A 17,034-nucleotide genomic window follows, 5' to 3' on the forward strand; every position below is an offset into this window, starting at 1 on the left:
TACCCAATGACCACAATAACTCCCGAAAACTCTCTCCTGAACTGGAAGTTTCTAAACTAAAGAATCACAAACTCCTCTTATTGGCATTCAAAGTTACTCTAATATGACCCCAACCCATGTCCCACCATTATCTCTGGCTACCCAAAAGATTCTTCTATGCCCTTTGCTTGAAATATTTTCTCACATCACCTGCTCTCCCTGTGAACCCTTGAGGCAAATGTCAAACACGACAGGCTCCGTGAGCATTCAATTTACCCTCAGACAGAGATCCTTTCTTTCCGTTGACTCTCCAGGGACTATTACCTCTCTAGCTCCCTGTCTTCATCTCCTCCCAAACCCTCCCCACCACACTGTGAGTTTTCTGATGGCAGAGGCTATGGAAATGGCTAAAATATAATTCAAAGTTTAATTTAATTGTTCTCCTCTGATAAACTCAGTCCATACTAATATGCTGGGGATTTAATTGTTTTACCACTGGAGAATATTTCCACATTAAATGAGAGTCCCTTAGAAAGAGAGAGAGAGAGAGAGAGAGAGAACACAATGCCAAATCTCAGTGGAAGGATTTCTGTAATATTCGGGAAAACCATTTTCTTTCTCAAGCCATATAGCCAACAGCCTTCCCTGGGAGGGAAACCACTTTGGTTTCGCACTAATCCATTTACGTGTTGTCCGTGGCTGCTCTTCCAGGACAGCAACAGAGTCGAAGAGTTATGACATAGAGACCACACAGCCCACAAAGACCAAAATAGTTCCTACCTGGTCCTTTACAGAGAAGTTTGCTAACCCTTGTTTTAGAGAAGGTTCTGGGTCATATTTACTGATCTTAGCAATTGGCCTTGGTCTAAGAGGAGAATCCAAACCTGTCCTGGGGAAGCTAGGGACGCCAGAGCCCTCAAATCACATCCAGGAGGATGCATGGCTAGACTGTCTCACCACATGTTGAATCTATGCATGGAACTGTGACCCCAAGTTCTGCACAGGGGGATGGTGGGAGATAGGAGACACTCAGCTAAGAGACCTTTGCTTCAGATGTCTTCCCCCACTTGAGACTTAAATGAGAAGACATGAGATGTGTCACCCTTCCAAGTTGCTTGTCGGCTCCACTAGAAAAAGTAAGAGAGCAGAGCATTAAGAGCGCAGATTTTGGCAATAGGCAGACCTGAGTTCGAATTCTAGCTCTATCAGTTCCCAGGTCCTTGTGTAAGCTGCCTACATTTTTTGAGCCTTGGTTTTCTTATTTGTAAAATACAGAGAGTAATAATCCCCAACTCATAGGATTACTATAAGGATAATATGAAACAATGCATGAAAAATGCCTGTTGCATGCTGAACAGTTAATAAAGAACATTCTTTTCATTAATCTTGATGAAAGTGATGGCATTATAGAAAGAATACAGACTTTGAGACAGATCTTGGAGTTCAAATCTCACCTCCATCACTAACTAGGTTTGTGACCTTAGGAAAACTACTTTACCTCTCTGCCCTATACATTCTTTCCCTATGAAATAGGACAAAAATAATATCCATCTTATCGTGTTTTATGGAAGCTAAAGAAATAACGTTTATAAAGCACTCAATCTCATGCATGGCATGAAGAGGACATTTAGCAAATGTCAGCCCTTTTTCCTTTTCCACCTGATTCCTGGCACTGAATCAGGCCCACAAATGATGAGCTGGCTCCGTAACACATGCTCTCCCTCCGCCCCAAGCTGCAAGACCACAGAGCTAGTCAACACCAGGAGTCCACTTAAGAAGGGCCCTCTTGGGGTGTCTGGGTGGCTCAGTCATTGAGCGTCTGCCTTCGGCTCAGGGCGTGATCCCGGCATTCTGGGATCGAGCCCCACATCAGGCTCCTCTGCTGGGAGCCTGCTTTTTCCTCTCCCACTCCCCCTGCTTGCGTTCCCTCTCTCGCTGGCTGTCTCTGTCAAATAAATAAATAAAATCTTAAAAAAAAAAAAAAAAAAAAAAGAAGGGCCCTCGTACTAATCTCCTGTCTAGTCTGTAACCAAAATCACATTTGTAACCAGTCAGCCCCAGGACTAGGTACATTTCCTCTCGCAAATACCATGGTAGAGCAGGCATGAAGGGCAGGTGAGCATAATGAAAAGGTTACAGATGAATATTTATCACCCAAGGGAAAAATATTTGGATTAAGGTTCGGCAGACTTAGCAGACCAGCCATGCAACCTGTCAACCCCGTTTTAAAGACTGTAACTTAATTTGTGCTACAGGGTGCAGTGTGGAGAGCCACGGTGGCTCAGCTGTCTGCCTGATCCTTGAGTTTGTATGCTTTCTGCCCCCCCAGGAGTCCTGCCTCCTGCCCGGTGTCAGCTCCTGGCCCTACAAACACCACCACCTACCCAACCTCAATGGCATCACCTCATGTTTCCTGTGCCCTTCTCTGTGGACTCCAGTGAGCTGGCTCCCTCCCTGTGTCCTTCCCTCCTTCTTGTTGGTATTTGTCTATCTCTCTTTGCTTTCTCTCATTTCCCTTGTCTCTCTATTAATCAACAAGGAGTTTCTCAGTGTCAGCTTTGTGCACTGGGGCAGGTGGTGGGGGTGGGGTTACTGCAGTGAACAAGGCAGTGCAGGCCTCTGGCCTCCCAGGGCTTACGAAGTCTAACTTATGTGGACCTTTAAAAGGCACAAAAGATAACAGATTGAGATCAGTTCTCTAAAGAAAACAAATAAGGTTTGAGATATGAGGGTCATGAAGAGCTCAGAAAAGGCCACTTTAGATAAGTGACCAGGGGAGGCTCTTCCAGGATGGGACGCCAAGTTAGGATCTGATGGGTGAGAAAGGAGCTGGGGGAAGGGCATGACACGCAGAGGGAACAGAATATGCACAGGCCCAGAAGGAACCAGTTAGGTGTGTTTAGGCAACAGAAAGGAGGCCACTGTGGCCAGAGGGTCACGAGAGAGGGAAGGAATCGTGGGGAAGGAGGGCAATGACATTGGAGAGGCAGGCAGGGGTCAGATGGTGGACAGCCTACTGGCCTTGCCCAGGAGTTTTGATCTTATTGTAAGAGCAATGTGGCACTGTTTCAGTTCTTTGAACCTGCTATACTCCTTCCCACTCGAGGCCTGGGCACATGATGGTCCTTTTTTCTGCCTGGGCCATTCTCCCTGCCTCCCACTAACTTTGGCTGGTTGCTAACTTTAAACATTACCTTCCTCAAGGAAGCCTTCTCTGTCTTCCCAGTCACAGTGTCCTGCACGGCTTTCTCTTGGCATTAATCCCATTTTTATAAACACATTTAATGGTGCAATTGTTTGATGTCTCTTTTACTTGCTAGACTATAAGCTCCCTGAAGGTAGGGCCACTTTGTGAGTGTGATCTTCAGCACCTTGCACAATGATTGGCACCGAGTCAGGGCTCGATAGTATTCATTATGAGAGTGAATGAATAAGTGCATTGATCAATGAATGCAACGTTTAGGGTTTCCCGAGATGGATTCTTTGGATCCCATGCTGGACACTAAAATTGGCACCACTGCAATGATTCTGGCAGTAGCTCTAAGCTCTAAGGTGGGGCTCTGTGGGCTAACGTCGCAGCAGAGCTATCTCTGCTTGGCCCCTGGTTGGGCCATTCTCCAAGGATACACTGGCCTGGGGCATTCTTCACGTCATCCCCAGGGGCAGAGGTTGTGTTCATCTTCTCTGCATTGGGGAACTGGCTCATCAGCTGCATCTGGAAATCTTCTCTGCGCTCATATTCCTTCCCTCGGTAGATGAATACTTTGTTCTGCAGAGAAATGACACCCAACAGAGATCTCAGGGTCCAGGCTTGGAGAAGGAGATACAAGGAAAGCTGGGAAGCTTGTGACATAAGCACAGAGCCATGGTGACCTTCTATAGATCTCCCTCCTTCCTGCTTCCCCACCCCAGCAAGGAGCTCAGCTCACCGACCCAGCTGGGCACACCACTTCTTCAAAAAGATTGATTCTAAAAGGAGAGGGGATCATGGATGCTGAGAACTTCTTCAGACTGTCCTGTGTATAGCTTTCAGAATTGTTCCTCACTCGGATTTCAACGTATCATACCTGCACTTTCGCTCACATGACCACAAAAGGTCCCTCCTGCCTTTCATGGGCCATATGGGCTGGGTCTGTAGGATGGAAGGTCCCAGCATTCGGGTCCTTCATCAGGTGGCTCCTGGCTCTCAATCCATAGAATTACACTCTTTACACTTCTTTGGCTGTGTTAGCCTCCTCTAAATCAGTTGTTTTCAAACTGGGGGTGATTTTGCCTCCTAGGGGATACTGGCAATAACTGGAAGTATTTTTCATCGTCATAGCTGGGGGAGGGAGAGCTACTGGAACCCAGTGGGTAGAGGTTCAGGAGGCTAAAAAAGACCTTCAATGCAGAGGACAGCCCCCATAACGAAGAATAATCTGGTCTAAAATGTCACTAGAGCTGAGGTTGAGAAACCCTGTACCATCTGTGCCACCTCTAATGGCCCAGAAGCCCGTCAGTCCAAACCCACATCTGTCACCTCTGCATATGAATGCTTTCATATCTAGAGGATTGTCAGATGGGCCTAGGAGACTTCTAGGCGTTCAGCTCCCCAGGCCTTGCCCCAGACCTGCTGAAATGAGACCTATGGGAGTAGGATCCAGAAACATGTATCTTTAACAAGCTCCCCAGGGGTTCTGATGAACAATCAGGTTTGGGAAGCCACCTCTCCTCACCTTCCCATTGAGGAAAGCCTTACTATCTACCTCTTCTGCAGGCTATGGTGCTCACTCCTGTGAGCCCACTCTGACCTCCCCAGACTGGTAACAGTGAGAGACTTACCTCCTCGGCTGGACCGTAAATCAAGTAAGGTCAGAGATCAGATTGGCTATTTCTTTTGTATCTCCCTGACCTCAGAACTGAACCATAGGCTCACGGGAAGGAGTCCTATGGGAAGGAAACCTATAACTGACCTAGTCCAACCCCGTACATGATCAGTGGGAAATCCACGAAAGCATTGGTTCAGAAAATATGCTCCGGAGACCCCTGAGTGTCTCTAGGACACTTTCAGGACCTCATAAGACCAAGAAACACTCTCCATAATAATGGTCAGGTGGCATTTGCCTTTTTCACTCTCATTCGCTCAGATGTACAGTAGAATTTTCCAGAGCCTGCATGACATGTATTATCACAACAGACTGAATGCAGAAGCAGGTATAAGAACCTAGCTATCCTCTCCTAATCTAAACAGGAAAGAGATTTGCAGAAATATGAAACAATCTCATTGTTTGCACACATTTTTATGGGAAAGTAAGGAAAAATGTACCCTATTTTTCATAAAGATGCAAGTTATATGAACACATGAGAAGTTAATTATTATTTTTAAATACATTGATAAATATTTTAAAATTTTCTTAGTTTTAATTTTGAATATGGGAGATGTAGACAGAGTCTCCAAATACAAAACTTCATGGAGGACCTCAATAATTTTTCAGAGAGAAAAGAGATTCCTGAGCCCAAAACGTCTGAGAACAAGTGCTCTGCAGAGCCTGCTGGGTGGCAGAGGTCCTCTGGCTCTCCTTGAATGCCCCACTCAAGGGACGGGGAGCTACTGCCTCACGGGGAAGCTCTGGTTGCTGCAGATCAGAGAACCATGGGGTGGCTGGGAGTGGTGATGATGGAGGGGACTGGGCGTGTGCTGGGGGGAAAGGCAGCACTCAGAGGGAGGAGCGCACAGAGTCTCAGTACAAGTGGATCCTCGAAGCACAAAGCGACAGCTGAGAGGCCCCAGGCCCCTGGCCTGGGTCTCCGTCACCAGCACACTCACCCGCAGAAAGGAGGGAAATCCCTGGCCGTAGTATCCAACGGCAAAGTAGTCTGGCTTGGGCCTGAGGATTTTCATGATGTTTTCATAGAATTTTGCCTGCTGAATCTGAAAGGAGAAAACTCATAGCTTTTAACAACATAGATGTGTATCGAAGGCGCATTCGGCTCGGAGAGGCCACACTTGAGACATGATCATTATACCAAGATGCCCAGGACACATGTTTACGTATCCGTGGATATGTCCATAATCATCACAGCAATAGCTGTATTTGCCGTCTGCCAGGTTCCATGTTGATCACTCTTCCTGTACTAGCTTGCTTACTTGCATCATCCTCGTAACAACTCACAAGTATCACATCTCTGTTTTGCAGAGAAAGAAATGGTGTCTCATAGTGCAGCTAGAAAGTACGGAGCTGAATCCAGCCAGCTGTCCAGAGCCCCCCCTCACCACACTGCTCCCCCCCCATGCACACCAGGCATGTGTTTATGAGGCTCTCTGGATGCATAAATATCTCTGGATATAGATGCCTTCCTGTGTATGTACACTTAACATATTTCATCATTTCTAAGAGGTGTGGTTTTCGTATTTTAACATCTCTGAAAACAGTTTACGTTTTACTTTACATCTGATAGCATCTTACAGTTGCTATTAGCTAGACAGAAATCACGACAGGATACATAAAAAAAAATACTACATCGCACCGATGGCATCTGAGATTTGATACAATATGGGAGATAAATGTGCAAGGACACAAGCCTGTGTAGCACAAGCCTCGAAGCAGGGATGTGCACGTACATCAGCAGGGGCATGAATCTGTACTGTGAGTGCATGTGTGTGCATACATGCATGCCATGTGTGCACGTGTACGTGTGTACCATGTGCACGCGTATGTGCATATATGTGTACCATGGGTGCATGTGAGCACACACATGTGTACTGTGTGCGTGCATGTGTGCCATGTGTACATGTGCATACATGTGTGAGTGTGCCTATGCATGTGTACATATGTGTGCATGCATGTGTGCATGTGTGTGCATGTGTGTGCATACATGTGTACTGTGCGTGCATAAATGTACGGTATATGTGTGTGTGCATGTGTATTCTGTGTATGTACATGTGTATACAAATGTGTACTGGATGTAAGTGTGCATGTGTGTGCATACATGTGCACTCCGTGTGTGCGTGTGTTCAAGCACGTGAATGCACATGTTTAGAAGGCGTGTGTGTCTCCATGTCTCTAAACATCCATGTGGATGTTTGTGCGGGCTTGATGTCAGTGTCTCTTGGTGTGACTACACGTGTGCATTTGCATCATATCTTACACGCAGTGCAAACAGCTAACAGCTCAGCTGGTTTTAACAAGAACACTGTACTCAGTACCCATGCCCCCCCAAAGAAGCAATAAATCATCTCTCCACATTCTGACTCTCATTTTAGAGTTTTCTGGACACAGCTGGACTGGTCTGTCAACATAGGCTAAGATGGGGTGCCGGGGTCCTAGTTCTGAGGTGGCCAGGAAATAGGTGGGAGGTGTACGAGTGGCAGGAGCAGCCCAAGTGTGCTGCATTTCCCCTCCCCACCAAGCCCTGGCATCTGCAGTGTGAGCAGGCTAGGCCGGCTTCCCCCACTTTCCACCTACCCCCACCAAATCACCAGCACCAAGGAGCTAATGGGGAATGGCCAGATGGGGAGCATTTAAATGTGATTTATCTGTTAATCAGAAAGCACAAATTTGCGTTTTTATTTAATTGGCTTGGTGATTTGTGGGACTTTTACTGCAAATGTAGCACAGTGTTTATTGGGTATGCAACAGCAGCAGCAGCCCCAGTGCCAAGCAGGTACTTACCACTCCATCCGGGAAACTGTCGCTGATGAGTTTTCCCAGAATACCTCCCTCTGGATATATTCCTAACTGGAAGGAAGGCTTTCAGCAGCCTTCCTCAACTCAGGCCCTACTTCCAGGCCTTTTCTTTTGTCTTGACCCCACCTGGCCTCCCACTTCCTCTTCCCCACCTCTCAGGGGAGCCCGAGACCCTGGGCACCCAGCCTTACCAGGTTCTGGCTCAGGAGCTCATAGTCGAAGATCTCCATCTCGTACTGTTCTGCCAGCTCCTTGCACAGACTGATGGCTTCTTCCCACATCTGTAAGAAGGTCATGGACACAAAGGTTAGGAGGCACCTCCAGGCTTGTAGAACCCTTACTGAGGAAGAGACTTGAGGCAGCTTGCCTCCTGGGACTGCACTGTAAGCCTCACTCAGACCCAGGCCTGGCCCCACGCACAGGGAGCCAGGTACTTCCCAGGGAGCATGACCCTTCCTCTGCCCCTCACTCTAGTTTTGTGACAAATAATGGAGCAGCCAGAGATGAAGCTAAATACTTTATTCGCATGCTCTCTGGGTCTTCACAACTGCTCTGGGAGGTGACTGGTAACATTTGCAGTTCCCAGGTGAGAAATGGAGGTCCAGACAGGCAGAAACACTGTCTCAGGTCACATGTCCAACCAAAAGCTGGGCTAGGACGCACACCTGGGTGTGACCCGAGGTTTGTCAACTATGGACCTATGTTGTACAGCAGGTCTCTAGAACTTACTCATTTTGCATAACTGAAATTTTATACCTGTCACTTCTTAATGGGGTTATTTGGAGTGTATGAGTGGGCAGGGGGCTGCATAGAGGTGGAGATGGAATTGGTACTAGAGTATAAAAAGAGTGATTAGGGGCGCCTGGATGGCTCAGTTGTTAAGCGTCTGCCTTCGGCTCAGGGCGTGATCCCAGGGTCCTGGGATTGAGCCCCGCGTTGGGCTCTCTGCTCTGCTGGGAGCCTGCTTCTTTCTCTCCCATTCCCGCTGCTTGTATTCCCTCTCTCACTGGCTGTCTCTCTGTCAAATAAATAAATAAAATCTTAAAAAAAAAAGAAGAAGAAGAAAAAAAAAAGAGTGATTAGAACTTTCTGTAAGGGGCACCTGGATGGCTCACTGGTTAAGCGTCTGACTATTGATTTCAGCTCAGTTCGTGATCTCAGGGTCATCAGATCGAGTCCCATGTTGGGTTCCACACTGGACATGAAGCTTGCTTAAAATTCTCTCTTCCTCTCCCTCTGCCCCCGAATCCCTTTCTCAAAAAAAAAAAAAAAAAAAAAAAAAAAAAAAAAAAAAACCAAACAAACAAAAAAAAACAAACTTTTTGTAAATAGGTCTTTTCCATTTGAAAAAAAAAATTCTGTAAAAACAAACCGTGGATATAGGGGATTTTCCTTTTCCTCTGCTCTGTCTTAGGCTGAATCCAGTAGATCATCCCTCCATCTTAGACTGAAGGAGGTCGGGAGCCTCTGCAGAGAGGCGGGGGAGATGCAGAGTGGGCTGGAAACCTGGCAATCTCAAGGGACACCCATCACATTTCATATTCAGTTTTAAATGGAAAATGCATCTAAATGGAGAAGCTAGGGGAGGTGGGGAAGGAGAAAGGGGAGGTTGCCAAAACGTAGTGTGCTTTGTAGCAAAAATGCTCTCTCTGCATCCAAGCATAAAAATAAATAAAAGCAAGCGCCGAGTGGAGGAGCCACGGCTGTAAACCCGTGGACAACTTAGTGAGCAGCATAAAAATGCTTTATGTGCCAGGAGGAACCAACTCCACAGGCCAGACTGGCGGGGGCTTTCCTTCTCGTCAGCCTGACAAGAAGACGGTGGTAATGTCCCTGGGCTGGGTCAGGGGTCTGTTTGGCTCATGTGTAGGTATTTGCCAACTTCCTACCGTAACATGCCAGAAAGGCTCTCCCCATGTGTTACGAGACCACTAAGGGGCCAGGGAGGGAGTCAGATACTTTGGGATTTCCTCCTGAGTCTGACCTCTGACAGTCACTGCTCCTCAGTATATAACTGAGGAATCTCATATATTTCCTATGGAGCACCTGCTGGTTTCTCGGCATGGTATGGTATACAGTGATGGAACAGACATAAATATGGGGAAGACACAGTCTCTTCCATGAAACATAAGTGGGTAAAGCATACACATAATTAGATGTGAGAGTTGGGTTTTGAGGGATGTAGAGGAGTCCACCAAGTATGACAGGTGGACTTATAGAGTAGAAAGCCATTGTGTGTGTCTGGAGCAGTAAATCTCCATGAGGGGAGGTGTGGGGAAAGGAAGGTAAAGGGATGCTAAAGAGTTTGGGCTTCATTCTGGAAGCTTCCACAGCAGTGGCTAGCAGAGTGAGCTATACCCATCTGTTCTCTCCTCTCTGCTCCCAAAGTACCTTGGCACTACCTTTCCCTCCCTCATCCTCCGTTATTGTACAACATCAAAGGGTGGTATGCAAAAAAGATTATGATCGGCATGTCTGTTTTGCCAACTAGATGATAAGCAGCTGGAGATGAGGGATGACGTCTTTTTCCTCTCTACTCAGCGCAGGGAAAGTTGAACTGGATACTTTGCAGAGGACAAAGCTCCACATGTACTTTTGGGGCTTTCACAGTGGGATGGACTGAATCAGCTATAAACAAATAGTAATCTCGACTTGATGCCAACAGGGCAGAAGGTTCCAGCAGTGGCAGACTCTCTGCCCTCAAGAGGCTTATAATTGTAAATTATAAAAACAGTGTTCTCTAACTGCTCAACTCCTGGGAATTTATAAGCCCTTCTATAGACATTACCTCATTTTGTCTTTCCAGGGAAGGTGGGGAGATCAGGCTAAGACAGATACAATGAACTGCAGTGACAGAACAGACCAAAATTAAGTCCATTAAATTATGTCCTGATAAGCTGTAAGAGACCTTGTAATTCAGAGGAGAGACAGGGCTGGCGGTAAACTGGAGGACTCAAGAAAGGTTTGATGGAGGAAGTGGCCAGTTCACTGGGGCCTTGAAGGCAGAGTGGGGTAAGGATGAGAGCTAAAATTTAAGAAGATAGGACGATGTACCAGGTCCTATGATAGTTGTTTGACATGCACTCTCTCTCCTAATTTTCACAATACCACTAGGAAGTACGTATTATTAGTATCACTATCTTGGGTGGGAACTGGAGTCTCTAAGAGGTCAAGGGAACTGTAGGTAGTAGAGGAGCAAGGTTTGAAACTGGGCCGACTCTGGAGACTGAGCAGTTAGTGCACATGCCACATCTCCTATAGGATGAACGGGTGCATTTGGGTTGGTGCTTCCTGAAGCTTCACTGGAGACTGGAAGATGGGTAGCACTCGGTCTGCCTAATCTCCTGACCAAACCCAACCAAACACTTCGTCCTTAACTGTTTGAAGATCAATGATGGCATCATAGTGTCATTCAGTCATGCAATTCATTCACTTATTCAACATATATTTATTTGGCCCTGTATGTCAGGCTCTGTGCTAACCACTGGGCATTCAGCTGTGGACAAGACAAGTCTCTGTGTTCATGGCATTCTAAAATGCTGTTTTATTGAAGTTAGTCCCAGAAGGTGTCCTCGAGGACACGATGTCTGAGCAAAGCTCTGAGCTGTGAGAAGGAGCCTGCCATGGAAAGCTACGGAGGGAAAAATGTTCTACGGTGGGAAAAGCAAGTGCAAAGACCCTGGTGTGGAAAGGAGCTTGGCATACAACATGGGGGAGCTGGCAGGGATGAAATGAGAGAACAGCTCATGTGGGCCCTCACAGGTCATGAGCAGGATTGTGTAATCATTCTAATGGAATGGGGGAACCCATGGAGATGACTGTAAGCAGGAGAATGGTGAGATCCAATATTATTTTTGTGATCCCCATTTCCTGAATGAAGGATGATCTGTTGGAGGCAACAGAGGAATCAGGAAGATTGCTTGGACCCCACTGAGCATCCAAGTGAACGATGATGAGGCCTGAATCGAGGTGGTGAGAAGGTGGAGCCAAGTGATCAGACTTAGAATTGGGAGGGACAGCTGACCAGACATGTAGACAGATGGGGTGCAGAGTATAGGAAGGACTCACCCTTCCCCATAGCTAAGGTCCCCACAGAGAGAAGAAGGACAGGGACAAATTACCTTTCCTTTGTCAAAGTAGCCTATGATGATCTCATAGAGCGTCTCCTTCAGCTGTCGGTGAGTCTGGGGGTGCTGCTGGCCTGTCTGCATGACCTGCGATGCGCACTGCTCATCCGACCACTGAGGAGAAAAGACTCATGAAGTCACCCGGGGTTGAGAGGCAGCCAAAGGCAGGTGTCTTCCTCACTAACGAGAAGCAAGAGGAAGCCCTGCAAACACCTCTGCCAGCTTGCCCGCCACCCCGGGTATGAGTGGTCAGTCAGAGAAATGCTGGGCTGCAGTATCCTTTTGGGAAGTGCCTCCTGATTTTTGCCAAGTGGTACTTCTTTGACTCTCTCTTGGCTCATGGGTATGGCTGGTAGGGATTTTCTCTGAACCCCTGTAAGACATGGCCCCAGGTTTTCAAAAGCGAAAGGAAATCCTTTAGATGTGGTCCAGTTACAATACTGTTTTCAAGAGAAGGAAAACTGCTCACTGGGCATGATAATAATTTATAGTTGATGTTTGGATGTTATATAAAACATAAAACATATCTCGGGGGGTTATCGTTGTCGCTAAATATGAAAGTCACTTGAAACCTTATGTGACCAGGCAAAGAAGTGCAGAAAAGTAACTGGCCAGGTCAAGAGTTTGGGGACACAGCAAAACAAAATTTATTGGCTAATTCTTTTGCCTTGCCTTGTCTTGCCTTGCTTTCCTTTCTTTTCCTTTTCTCTTCCTTTCCTGTTTTTCTCTTTCTCCCTCACTTTCTACCTCTCTTTCTCTCTTTCTTTCCTTTCTCTCTTTCTCTTTTTCTTTCTTAACTTCAATTTGCTATGAGCGCCCCATAGAGATCCTAGAACAAATCACTTTCACTGGAAGGGCAGTACCTTGAGAAGCCAGGTGTGGAGAAGGAGTGTGTAGGCAGCCTCTGTGTAATTGTCACAGTCCAAGTGAAGATCACGGAGTTTGTACAGGTACCTATGCAGAGAAATATGCTAGGTTACCAGGTTCAGTGATAAGGAGGTAGGAGGGAGGGCCAGGTGGGAGTCACATAGAACAACTAGGCACCACTTAGGATCACAAAGGAGTCCTCGTCTCCAATAATCAGCTTCCCCTACATGGGTGATGACAGCAGCCCTTAGTGTTAGTGGGATATTTTGTGTGTGACAGGTAACAAGCTAAGTATTTTGAAAGCCTTAGATCATTTAATCCTCATGGCAACTCTGGGAGATGGGTTTATTGAGAATTCTCACTTCCAGATAAGAAAACTATGGCCTGGAGAATTTAAGTATCATCCCAGCCAGTATGACACTTGATACTGAAGAGTCTGGCCAATGCAATATGACAAGTAAGGGAAATTAAGGAAGAGGAAATGAACATTTCATCAGAAGTCTTGTGCTAAAAATTGGCAGAGCTGGAACGTGATCCAGGCTAATTGTCTCCTGAGCCTGTGCTCTGAACATTGTACCATTCCAGGAGAATGAACAAGCCACAGCACTATAAAGGACAGCTCTTACCCTCTCTTCAGTGTTCTCTTGGTATAAAAGAAGTGCATTTTCTGGTAAAGGAAGTGGATCAGGGCCTCAAGATTGAATATTCATGTAGAGACCCTGAGCTGTCAGTAGGGAGAATATATAATTCAACTATAACCACATTCCCACTTTCTCTCCCTTTGCAATGTGAAGTTCCAGTACTGAACCCTGGGATGACTTTACATTGTAAAAATACAGTTGTGATCTACGTTGTGAAGGAGAGTTCCGTGGTACTATGAGAACAGGATTCATTTAGGTGGGGAGAGGAGGGACTTCTAGAAAAGTTTCCATTGCACGGCAGTTAGGCTAGGATCTAAAAGTAAGGGGATGAATGAGGAATGAACATCCCAGGTAGAAAGATTTGCTCTTTCATTCATTCAACAAATGGGTACTTTATGTATTATATCAATTCATCCTCCCAATCATCCCTTTATAGATAAGACTACTGAGATTTATGTTAAAGTAGTCAGAGCAACAAATAGGTAGAACTGGGTTTCAACATCAGCAATTTCTGCCTCCATAGTCATGACTATCCACTCTTGTCCTTCACTTTTCTTCTCATCATTCAGAGTTATCAGCGAAATTACACGTGGCTTGCACGCGGGGAGTGTTGAGCTTGTGTTCTTCCTTCAGAGGTCTCTAAAGGTTTCTTTAGAGGTTTTCTATGTGCATGGCTGAATCCTACCTTATATCCTCCTGGCCATCCTTGGTCCCTTAATCCCTAGATGGCTGGTTGCAAAAACCTTTAAGAGAGCAGCCAGAGGAACAGATTTCCAGCTACTTTCAGCTCCCTGGTCAACCAAGGCACCCTCTTCTCTCCTTTGCCAACTCAAGGATTTGGGGATCTACTGTAGAGCCCAAAGGAAAACACCCTGCTTGACCTGACCAGGGATTCAAGCTCAAACACCTACGCAGGCCAGATGGGCAGCTTGAGTGAGGTAGGCAGGGTGAAGTTCAACGGGGAACGGAGACGATGTCATGACCAGAGTACTCCAGTTTTGTCAGGACAGGAGGAGGGCCCGGTGTTGCCACACCTTCTGAGTTTTTTAGAAGAGGGAAATTTTTATTTTTATATAAAATCTCTAGATTTTCAAATTTTGGCAACCAATTTAAAAATGTTTTTAAATACTATGCCTGCCAAACAGAACAGGTTTCCAGACTATATCCTGTTACATTGTTTGGTTTAGGCAAATGTGGTTTTCCTAGATTACAACAGAACTCAAATCTCCAGAGCTTATGGAGATCTGGGGCTTGCCATCTGTGTTTCTAAAATGGGAAGGAGAGAAAAGAGGTTGGAGGGATGGATCCATGTGCTAGACACTTTACCTATAGCATCTCATTTAACCCTCAAAACAGAAGGTAGAATGGAAACATTCTGTAAGGGGAAACCTCAGCCCAGAGAGACTGAGTGATCTTATCCAGGGTCACCGAGAAGACAAGGTGAAGACCCCAGGTCCTTTGGACTCCAAAGCTTTGCACTACTATAGTAAGTCCTGTCTAGCGATGTTATAAATACTATTTAAGCTTAGGCCAGCCTATGGAATGATCTTTTATCCAAATGATAGTTCCTATTCCTGGAATAATGCTAAACTAAGAACCTAAAAATATCTGCAATAATAGCAGAGTAGGTTTAGACTTGGAGTCCCTGGCCTTTGACAGAATGGATCAAAAGACTTGAAAACACTTGTTAATCTTCTGATCAATTTCTCTTTGTGGGCTCTTGTCTCATGAGGATATGTGCAAGATATATGTTGAACACATAAGACGTACGTCCAAGAATTTTGTCGTTGTGCTATTTACAATAGAAAAAAGTTGGAAACAATCTAAATGTTCAACAATATAGGATTGGCTATATAAATTATGGTATATTCTGGAAAAAGAATTTTATAGTTTCATTAAAAATGATGTTGAAATTCATCTGTTGACATGGAATTCTTGTCAAGCATAGAATAAATTATGAGCAATATGATCTAATTTTTGTAAAAAATATGCAGGCATAGAATTCTATCTATATATAAATATAAAAGGGTCTGAGAGTATGTATGGATTATGGGAGTTTATGTCATTTCTTTTGGTTTTGTCTATATTTTATGAGCTTTTTGTTGCTGTTGTTTTGGTAATAAGTATGCATTATTTTTGTAATGAGTAAAAATAACAATAAAAAAACTTTGTAGGAAAAAAAATATGAGATTCTGAGAAAAATTGGCAAGGGAGTTTTTTGCTCCAGGCTAATGTCCCCCCAAAAACCCCTTCATGATATATTCAAATAAATATCTTTTAAATGCCTACAAGGAAGCAGGTATCATGCGTCTTGGTATTTTTTTCCCTTTGAAACTGGGCTGGCCAATGGTCTAACTACATGCTTCATAAACCCTGGACTTGGGCCTCATGTGCCAGACTTCAACAAATGCAGATGCAATTCACAGCTCAATCCACAAGGTGGGTTAAGGAAAGCGTGGTCTGTGGACACGGCAAAGCAGCACGGCAGGTCACAGAAGTCCAAGTAGTATGGGGGGCACTTATAGGAGAATGAAAGGAGTTGAATCTGGAAAGATTGGTAAGAATCAGAACACAGAGGGATCCAGAGTTAAGAAGATAAGTTTAAATTCTATCCTGAAGGCAGTGGGGAGCCATGGATGGATACTGAGCGGGAGGATGACACAGCAGGTCTGGATTTTAGAAAACAAACATCTTACCTTATGTACATCTCTTCTCGATTGTTATCTTTGTAGAAATTCTAGGTAGTGAAGGAAAAACAGTGATGAGTGTTTTTCTTTGCAGAGCGGCAGGGGTAGAAGGTGTAGTGAAAGAGAAGTAAGGAAGATTGCTGTTTACTACCGGCGGCCCTGAGATGGGAGCACAAATTTTACTTTCTTGAATGCATCAAACACCCTTCTTAAGAGATTCTGCCTTGAAAGTCAAGTCCCTTGTCCTTAGACTGTAAAGGGACAGAAGGGGTACCTCAAACATCATATATTAGGGGTGAAGTTGAGCTATTTGCTGTATTGAAAGGGGGGCTGTCAGGATTGAGGCAGTCCACTTTGACAGAGTCTACAACAAAAGGCAGCCCAGCTTGACGCTGACAAGCTCAGACCTAGTATTCAGAGCTGGTTGGACTCACGGTAACAGCAGTAATCAGAGTAATAGGAATAGTAATGGATCCCAGGGAGAATAATGGATAATAACTCCTGTTGGTACAGCAGTATGAGGAGTTATGATGAGACTCCACAGGCAAAAACACTTAAACTTGGCAATAGCTAGGAAGCCTGACTCAAGCTTGGGAGTCATTTAGACTAGTAGTAGTCCTGGGCTCCACCACCAGAGATCCTAATCTCATGCATTTGTAAATGAGTCCTTAACTCCAAGCCAAGAGGTCGTGGTCTGACCCATGAGCCATACATTGAGAAGACCCTGGTTTAACCCAATGTACACCAGAGGCTCAGAAAGGGGGAGGTGATGTGTTCCAGGTGTTCCAGGGTACACAGTTAGTGGGCGGCAGAGCCACACTAGACCTCAGCCCCCCTGACACCCTCTCCCTGTCCTCCTTCCTGATGCCATGTTTACACCACACCAAAAGCTAGCAGGGTCTAATTGCTTGTGGATCTGCCTGTCCCAAACTCTCTCCCTGGTCAGTCTGACTGTTGAAGGTCATTTTCTTCAACTAACTTCTGCCTCTCCATAGAGAGAAATTGCTAAACTCCTGGAAAACCCCTCTTCCTGCTCTTTATGTAAATTGGACCTGGTGGAGTTATT

General features: G+C 45.5%; 1 protein-coding gene across 3 annotated transcripts in view; it reads right to left on the reverse strand.

Annotated features, from left to right (window-relative positions):
- DOCK2 (dedicator of cytokinesis 2) overlaps positions 1 to 17,034 on the reverse strand; it is a 409,258-nt gene that overhangs the window by 23,202 nt on the left and 369,022 nt on the right. For all 3 annotated transcript variants that reach the window (XM_045792086.2, XM_045792087.2, XM_087867813.1), the window contains 6 exons: positions 15,978 to 16,018; positions 12,637 to 12,727; positions 11,768 to 11,887; positions 7,838 to 7,927; positions 5,786 to 5,890; positions 3,607 to 3,748 (listed from right to left, as the gene is read on the reverse strand). In XM_045792086.2, the coding sequence (XP_045648042.2) occupies positions 3,607 to 3,748; positions 5,786 to 5,890; positions 7,838 to 7,927; positions 11,768 to 11,887; positions 12,637 to 12,727; positions 15,978 to 16,018 (589 nt within the window). The remainder of the gene's footprint in view (positions 1 to 3,606; positions 3,749 to 5,785; positions 5,891 to 7,837; positions 7,928 to 11,767; positions 11,888 to 12,636; positions 12,728 to 15,977; positions 16,019 to 17,034) is intronic.

This window comes from Ursus americanus, chromosome 15 (genome assembly GCF_024610735.1).
Source record: "Ursus americanus isolate L20-20 chromosome 15, mUrsAme1.1.p, whole genome shotgun sequence".
NCBI classification, from domain to species: Eukaryota; Metazoa; Chordata; class Mammalia; order Carnivora; family Ursidae; genus Ursus; species Ursus americanus.